Raw genomic sequence first — 9,274 nt, 5'->3', positions numbered from 1 at the left:
TCATCAAAAGAGCAATGGATGCAAGGACTGACTATCCATATCAAAGTAATAGTTGTTAACCATGTTTTGGAACTATACAGTTTGTTTACATTTACATTGTTTACAAAAAATGTTTACAAAAAATATATTTTGGGTTCTGATGGGGAACGACAGTTGAACTAAACTCACGATGCATTTATAAGTTATATTATTCAAGAATCAATTGTTAAAAAATAATTTATAAGTCTAAAGTCTAATGTATGTAGCAACTAAGGATTCTAGCTTTAAATGAAATATGTAAAATGTGATGAGTATTTTTGTCAATACTAGGTTCATTTGTTTGGCTAAACCGGTAAAACTGTTTTTCTTCCAACTAGCCGTCGCCTATGTTAGGCTACATGTTATATCTGTAAACAATAACTCTTTGAGTCGATGTCAATAGTCGTTGAATACGCTTGTTAACGTAGTAAAAAATCAAATTTTCTCGCTTGAAATTTACGGTAAGTGGCTAGTGTTTTTTGTTGCACGGTCGTCACGAATACTTTAGAGCAGGGTTAGACGTCAATTTCTATATTTGGTGATGGACGGAACCTCATTTGCATTTTACACCCACCTCGGTTTTCCAAGATGTGAACCAATCACATCGCACGGGGAGCGCTGTGTGTGGTTTTTCTGTGAATTTCATTGGTTAAAATGCCAATCACTCAAAACTCGCAATTAAGTGACATCACATATTCTCTCGCTTCATAAAAAAGAAGCCACAAGCTGTAGTGCGAGCACAGACAACTTGGAAGTGGCACTTGAGCGAAAAATAACATCAAACGCCACTTCCAATCGAAAAAATCTGTTTTAAATAAATAATGCTGATTGTTACTTTGGCTAGAGCCAACTTGTTGCTTTGATATCACTGCTTCGGACTTGAAGATTCATTTTTGCTGAAGGATTCGTCGAGGATTCGCATTGCTACTTCCGCTATAGGCTAGCTAACGTTACCTCGGTTTCACACTGCATTACTGTCAAACTCTTATTTTATTTCCTTACGAGCCGAAATAACCATTTTGCTGGCAAAATGAACCAAGGATACTCCTCTAGAGGTGAAATGGGCCCCGAAGTAACGGCCGCTGCGACGTTTGTTTCCAGGTTATTGAGAACAAGAGGCTTCCTGAGTGAACACCAACTTCATGATTTCAGAGATTGTCTTCAACAGTCATTATCAGGTAATTTGGTTGGCTTTTCCTGTAATAACAAAATGAAAACGTTTGGCTACGAACTAGGTATTGTCGAAATGGCTGCATAGTGTTTTGGCTAGTTAGTTGACTAACGGTAGCCTAGCTCACGTCAGCTAGTATTGGCTTTGTCTGTTCCAACAGTCAAATCGAGCTAATTTTCTAATCTGATCGACGTTAGTCAGCAAAAGTATTTTAAACATATATATGTATTAGTTAATGCTGGGGGGAGACAACGAACAAGTAATTCGACAATATTTTTTCTTTAATACTTTTGCAAGTCAGCAAAATCGTTAGCAAGCTTCCTCGTTAGCCTAATTTAGCATAATATCTCGAGATGATTGTAGTAGGCCCAAATTCATTAGCTGGTGCTTTGTTTTCAATGCAACAAGTTGACTCTTCTAGTTTCGTGCCTTCATTCTGATAATTCTCTCTTCACAGAGCACTACCAGAACCACTGGTTCCCAGACAGACCACAGAAGGGCTCGGGATACCGCTGCATCCGAATGAACCATGAAATGGACCCAATTATTGGCAGGGCTGCTGGTCGGATCGGACTTACTAGCGATCAGCTCTTCGCCCTCCTGCCCCGAGAGCTAACCCTCTGGGTGGACCCTTTTGAGGTCTCTTACCGCATCGGGGAGGATGGCTCCATATGTGTCCTCTATGAAGCAGCGGCGCCGGCAGCAGCACCAAGCCCCGACCCCACACAAAACTGCAAGAATCAATTTCTGATCTGTGGCCGCACTAGCCCGCCGAAGAACTACCTGATGACCGTCTCGAGCTAGTGCGGAACCAGGCATTACCTCGACTGGCTACGTGAACAGCGTCAGTGTGAAGCCCGTCGACCACCCACAGTGATTATTTTTCTACTTACATTTCGCAGCATTTACCCCTTTTTTAAATTTGAGTTTTCTTAAAGCACTGGGTATTTGTTGTAGTGTTTCTGTTGGGTTAGTTTTTTGTTGTTTATTGTTTGACTACCAGCCCATAGGCTCTTTTTGCACTGCAGAGACTCAGTATGTAGTGTGCTTCTGTCCTGTGGTCTTGACACACTACAATCAAGCCAGGACTCAAAGTGTAAACAAAATGACTCTGGGATTCAGATGTTAGTATCTCATGGTGCAATAGTAATAATACTTCACACCATTGCCACTTCTCACAAATGTATACTAAAGCAATCATAACTGGAGCGTTAAGTATTTGTTCAGGTACCCATACATTTCCAAGATTAATTAAAAAATATGTTTGTGTACTGCTGGTTTGTAATCTTACAGGGCCTCTTTTAACCTACCTGTGCCCTGAAATCGAGACAACGTCTGACATCCTAGTTGAAAAAGAGCTGCCTCTAACAGGTTATACTACCTTAACATGACTAATGTCTTCCCAAATCCCTTTGCGTTGAATATTGCTGCCAAACTTTATATCTTGGCTCCTTTTGTGCAATAGTCAAGAGTATTCAGAGCAAGTGGAGTTTGGCTAAATCTCAACAAATAGTCAACTAATTGCAATCCTCTTGGATCTTAGTTGAGAAAGATTTGACTTTTTAATCTAAAATAGCTTTACTTTCAACATGTTCAAGAAGTGGTTGGTTTTAATATTGATCACTATTGTGAATGTTTTTCCTATGTGAATCTGTCACTTCGACAAGTGTTCCCTGTTATTCTCCCCTGGGTAGTTTGCCTTGTGTATAAGCTGTGAGGTGGTTGGTTGGCGTCATATTAACGTCTATCACTGCCAGGTAGCGTGATGCTCTCAGCCCTCTGTAGTATACTCTCCCTACCGAGCTGTTGAGCAGCTCACCATTGTTTACTGTTCTAGATGGGAAAGATGTAGAGTTTAAGCTATTTGAAGCACAGTATGCATTTAATGTACATTTAAAAAAAGATGTGCATATCTAGATACTTGTACAGTTTGTCAATTTTATTACAATAAACCTTTATGAATTCAGATTATCTTGCTGTGGTCTGTTCAATTTGCATTATAGTTTATCCTTTCACTGGTAGCCCATTCTAAGTAATCTCTTCGTGTTGTAACTTGAGAAAACCGGAACTCTGTTTATGCTATATTCTACATAAATGCCTCCAGCCTCTACTCTTGAAACCCATGAATAGATCTGACAGGATTTGATAATTGCCCATAGCTCCTATCCCGACTCATGTTTGCATCGGACCAATCTGATCTATTTATCTATATGCAGGGTTTATATGAATGGTGCATTGTCACTCAATCATGCGTTCTCTCTCAGGATCAGGCTTGTCTGTGCCTCAGTGCTGGTTTGGCTTGTCACTAAGGGCACACGTGTCTTGACATGCCCTGCACCAGCCACAGAAGAGGACCTATCAGCATGTACACTGTCCTGTTATCAGTTCTGTCCTGGGAGAATGTGTGAAGTTATTTAGTAAACCCACCCTCCTCCCTGTAAGTGTTGGCACAGTTTTTATTTTCTGCAAATAACCCTTTCAAGGATTGTGTTTTGTAAACTTACACATTTGTTAGTAAGCAAATGTCTTGATTCAGCAATCCTACCTTCCAGGCTTACTCTGCTTGAGCCTTAACAGACAGCAGGCCAAACTGTGTTGGAAATAATTCAACCCAGCCAATAGACCTACACAGACAGTGATGTGTTTTAAGTATTACTAGTCTAAGTGCCTTTAGCAGACTAAACTCCACTCCATGGTGAAGGAAGTTTATGATGAACTTCACTGACGGCTTTGTGGAATCTAGCAACGATTCGCCCAAGGTCAATACTTAACATTTTAATTATGAAACACCCACCTTTGTCCTCTGTAGTTGCCTGCCTGTGTTTGACATCCATACCATCTCAAAAGTGAATCAAATGCATCCACTGACTTTCCATGTTGAGATTCAATAATTCAGTAGGCACATGCACATTTGTGCTGAGTTGCCATCTTAGAGCAACCGCAAGGAGTGTTTGAAACTTCCTTCACTGTGGAGTTTAGTCTGCTAAGATGCCCTCAGGTTGGTTTACTTGACCCCAAACAGCTTCTACCCCAAAGCCATAAGTTATTTTATTTAACCTTTAACTAGACAAGTCAGTTAAGAACAAATTATTATTTACAATGATGACCTAAGACAAGTAGTTAACCAAATATACTATTTAGCAATCTGCATGGACCCTTCTTGCACAAACTTTTGACTCGTCACACGCTGCTGCTACTGTTATCTAGTTGCCTAGTCACATTTATTCATAGTTATAAGTACATACAGTATCTACCTCAATTAGTTCGTACCCCTGCACATCGACTTGGTACTGGTACCCCATGCATTGGCCAAACTACCCGTTGTGTATTTAACTCTTACGTGTTATTACTTTTTAAATCATTTCTCTTTTTTTTCTCTGCATTGTTGGGTTTGGGCCGTAAGTAAGCATTTCGCTGTTAGTCTCAACCTGTTGTTTATGAAGCATGTGACATATTTTATTTGTGTGTGTGGGAGTAAATACAAAAATATAAACCAAGAGTTCTCAATTTAACCTCATTCTTTAATTATTTATTTCTCTCATTTTCTGCATATTAATATACTTCTCTGTCAATGGGTAATATGCGTATATGCAAAAGGATGTTGACACTAGCATTTGCAAACATGCTGATGTCATTGACATTGCGATAGTCTGCCTCTGTGTTAAGAGTACAAACCTGAGGACATCTCTAGCTGTTTCTCCTTTCTAAAACAACACTATCATTATGAATGCTGCTATACTATGAACTACTATATTTGCTGTGCATGTGACTGTTAACCAACAAGAGTCAACAATAAAACATGTATTTTAAAAAATCAACCAAAAGGAATATGAGGGTGTGTTTGTGTCTGGTTCCCTACAGCTTCTTCTTGGCCACACTGGCACTCCATGTCTGAAATTCTTTTACCTTTAGATTTCAACTTCTTAATAAAATACATTTAGAGTCAAGCTGACCTGACCTGAAAATCATCAACAGTTACGCTGAACAAAAATATAAACTCAACATGTAACAATTTCAACAATTTTACTGAGTTACTCATATAAGGAAATCAGTCAATTGAAATAAATTCCTTAGGCCCTAATCTATTAATTTATTATGACTGGGAATACAGATATGCATCTGTTGGTCACAGATACGTAAAAAAAAAAGTTAGGGGTGTGGATCAGAAAACCAGCCGGTATCTAGTGTAACCACTATTTTCCTCATGCAGTGCAACGCATCTCCTTCGCATAGAGTCTATCAGGCTGTTGATTGTGGCCTGTGGAATGTTGTCCCACTCCTCGTCAATGGCTGTGCGAAGTTGCAGGAACTGGAACACCCTGTCTTACACACCGATCCAGAGCATCCCAAACATGCTCAATCTGTGTCATGTCTGGTGAGTAGGCAGGCAATGGAAGAACTGGGACATTTTCAGCTTCCGGGAATTGCGTACAGATCCTTGCGTTATGAGCCCGTGCATTATCACGCTGAAGTGATGGCGGCGGATGAATAGCAAAGGGCCCCAGGATATTGTCAAGTTATCTCTGTGCATTCAACGTGCCATCGATAAAATACAATTGTGTTCATTGTCCATAGCTTATGCCTGCCAATACCATAACCCCACTGCCACCATGGGGCACTCTGTTAACAACATTGACATCATTGAAACCGGGATTCATCCGCGAAGAGCGTATTTCTCCAGCGTACCAGTGGTCTTCGAAGGTGAGCATTTGCCCACTGAAGTCGGTTCTGATGCCGAACTGCAGTGAGGTCTAGACCCTGGTGAGGATGACGAGCACGCTGTTGAGTTTCCCTGAGACGATTTCTGACTGTTTGGGGAGACATTCTTCGGTTGTGCACACCCACAGTTTCCTCAGCTGTCCGGGTGGCTGGTCTCAGACAATCCCGCAGGTGAAGAAGCTGGATGTGGAGGTCCTGGGCTGGCGTGGTTGCACGTGGTCTGCGGTTGTGAGGCTGGTTGTACGTACTGCCAAATTCTCTAAAACAATGTTGGAGGTGGCTTATGGTAGAGAAATTAACATTACATTCTCTGGCAACAGCTCTGGTGGACATTCCTGCAGTCAGCTTGCCAATTGCACGCTCCCTCAAACATTTAGACATCTGTGGCATTGTGTTGTGACAAAACTGCACATTTTAGAAGGGCCTTTTATTGTCCCCAGCACAAGGGCCACCTGTGTAATGATCATGCTGTTTAAAAAGATTATTGATATGCTACATCTATCAGGTGAATGGATTATTTTGGCAAAGATAATTAACGTGGCAGGTTAGGAAAATTAGGTTAAGGCTTAAATGGTCCCTGACGCATCTTATAAAAAATATCTAGCTACAAAAAGGGCTGTCCTGAAAACAGTCTTGGTTTCCACAAATGCAATGCTGCTTCTCGAGTCGCATGTCTAACACGTCTATCACATCATAGACACACATACGGAGACACCCTGCAGTAGGTCCATTTCTTCCATAAGAATCCCCCTGAAACTCCCTGAGGGGCACTCAGGGGCTATAGAGCTCTCCAGCTTGTTGTCCTAAAAAACAGAAAGGATGTACCTCTGGTTCGTTCAGCCATTCCTTTGGGAAAAATGAATGGGGAAAGAATAGGGTTTTGGAATAAACGCAGAATATAAGGTCTGAGGATAACACAGACTTTTAGGAGATCTTATACACTTTGTTCTATGAGATAATATCAGTCAGTTAACTTTGAAGAATCTCAAATATAAAATATATTTTGATTTGTTTAACACTTTTTTTGGTTACTACATGATTCCAAATGTGTTATTTCATAGTTTGGATGTCTTCACTACTTTTCTACAATGTAGAAAATAATTGAAAAATAACCCAGGAATGAGTAGGTGTGTCCAAACATTTGACTGGTACTGTAAATGCAAAATTGCGACTGAAAACATTGATCATTTCTGTGGTGAGTTTATCAGCTTCTTGGAGCATGCTTCTTGCCTGGATGATGGTTCTTATGGTTCTTTGTGGCACTAACATATCCTACACCAGGCCGTCACCTACTACCAATTCAATCTTCTGGGATTTCCATTCCATCTGTGCTATACAATTAATGACGATAGCAATAAAGAACAAGAAGCCAACCTTACTAAAGGACAAACTGTTGGAGTCACTGTACTGGTCTACTACTCACAGGGATCCTCTCAGGCTCCCTCACCCTTTGCCCATCATCCTCTACTTTCCTCACTGCCTCAGGCATAGGACACTTTCTGCACTGCTCTCACCCTGGAAACTTCAACTTGTCTCACTTTCTTTAAAACATTTAACTATTTAACTATTTAACACGTGCACATGTAACCTCTGATCCCCAGCAACATGACCTCCCTCACAATGGAAAAACTCCACTTTTTCCACCAAAACTACACACTTAGTCCCATGCCCTCATTCACATTCCACACACCTCAAAATCTCCCTCCTGCATACTGCTCCAATATGACCATAAACTTGTCACCTGAAACACTGCAGTGGGTTCGGATCAGAAGCTCTCACAGGATAACTTATATACCCTAGCTTGACTTTATCCGGCAAACACTCTGCATCAAAACTCGGGACAGAAAGGGTCTCCTCAGTCTCATATTCACCACCGTGTCTGCGCCTCACCAAACGTCGTGCATCATAGACACTGCAGATCCCCAACTTCAGTTGATCCACCCCAACACTCAACACCACCCCAGTTATCCCTCCTTTCAGTGGCACATTGCTCCCGGAGAGCACAGCAGGACACAGCTCTGGCGATATGCCCAGGACCCTCTCCCTCTGAGCAGCAGACACACAGTTCACCTCTGGATGCTTTGACCAAATTGACAGAACCCAACTTCTTCCCTGCCCAGCCTGATACCACAAACGGATAGATCTACTTTCTCCAAGAATTGTACTCCCACTGGACCAGAGTAATCTCTGGCATTTTCCTGATTATTGGGGTGAGGCTCGGAAGCCTTCACCTCACCTGACGACGCAGGTTCTTCCTCTTCACTTCTGTTGCTTTCAATTTCTAATTCATTGTCCGTCGACAGCTCAGGGTTACAAGGAGCATAACATGTCATTTTCTCTCCTGTTCTTGACACAAAGGAGAAAGTTCTCGGGTTGTATTTAGCAGATGTCTGTTTGGGTTTGAACCTCTTCTTTCTTCTTTGTTTTTTCTTGTCATCCTCCATCTTCCTCGCCTGCGCCTCTGACATCTGGTAGGTAGCTGTAGCTCAGTTGGTAGAGCATGGCGCTTGTAACGCCAGGGTAGTGGGTTCGATTCCCAGGACCACCCATACGTAGAATGTATGCACACATGACTGTAAGTCGCTTTGGATAAAAGCGTCTGCTAAATGGCATATATTATTATTATTATTATTATTAGCTCAGAGCAGCCAAGTGGGGTAAAACAATTCTTCTTCTTTGGTGGAGTTTAACGGGTTTAATGCCCCCACCAACTGGACGGGATATTGAGCGATAAAATAAAAAATCCATTGCCGGAAAAGGAGAAAAAAACAACATCAGACATTATACAAAAATATCAACAAACAAAACCAATCCCACTCCTCCAGTAACAGTCCAATCCAAAATACATCCCTACACAGGATCAGGGGCCTGTTAGGGCGGAACAGTCGTTGACAGGATTCCTTGCAAGGCCTCGGCTGTGAAATCACGAAGAAAAACGTTCAGCCGCACGCCAATGATGCCATTCTTCTCCAACTTCTCTGATTTTGCTGTACAGTTTATGACCATTGCAATAAATGATAAAAAGGCCACATTTGTAATATGTACAGTGCCTTGCAAAAGTATTCATCCCCTGTAACGTCTGCTTCCAACTTACATTCTCAAACATGTAGATCCCCTGAATGCAGCTCACTTTCCAGCTCACATTCAAACACATAGATCCCCTGAACGCAGCTCACTTTCCAGCCCACTTTCCAGCTCACACTCTCAAACACATAGATCCCCTGAACGCAGCTCACTTTCCAGCCCACTTTCCAGCTCACACTCTCAAACATGTAGATCCCCTGAACGCAGCTCACTTTCCAGCCCACTTTCCAGCTCACACTCAAACACATAGATCCCCTGAGCGCAGCTCACTTTCCAGCCCAC

The 9,274-nt window shown here is 41.8% G+C and overlaps 1 protein-coding gene across 1 annotated transcript; it reads left to right on the top strand.

Moving 5' to 3' along the window:
- The first annotated feature begins 719 nt into the window (after positions 1 to 719).
- LOC118400508 (protein BTG2-like) lies at positions 720 to 3,157 on the top strand. The gene is made up of 2 exons (XM_035797441.2): positions 720 to 1,196; positions 1,647 to 3,157. Exons 1-2 carry the CDS (start codon positions 1,049 to 1,051, stop codon positions 1,991 to 1,993), a joined length of 495 nt encoding a protein of 164 aa, XP_035653334.1. The 5' UTR covers positions 720 to 1,048; the 3' UTR covers positions 1,994 to 3,157.
- The last annotated feature ends 6,117 nt before the right edge of the window (positions 3,158 to 9,274 follow it).

Source organism: Oncorhynchus keta, chromosome 21 (assembly GCF_023373465.1).
Source record: "Oncorhynchus keta strain PuntledgeMale-10-30-2019 chromosome 21, Oket_V2, whole genome shotgun sequence".
In the NCBI taxonomy this organism is placed as follows: domain Eukaryota; kingdom Metazoa; phylum Chordata; class Actinopteri; order Salmoniformes; family Salmonidae; genus Oncorhynchus; species Oncorhynchus keta.
The sequence above is the reverse complement of the archived record's forward strand: the minus strand, read 5'-3'. Positions and strand labels throughout refer to the sequence as shown.

Coding starts and splice junctions, on each gene's coding strand:
- LOC118400508 (XM_035797441.2), top strand. CDS start 1,049: ATGAACCAAGGATACTCCTCTAGAGGTGAAATGGGCCCCGAAGTAACG. Junction 1,197..1,646: donor TCTTCAACAGTCATTATCAG/GTAATTTGGTTG, acceptor CTCTCTTCACAG/AGCACTACCAGAACCACTGG.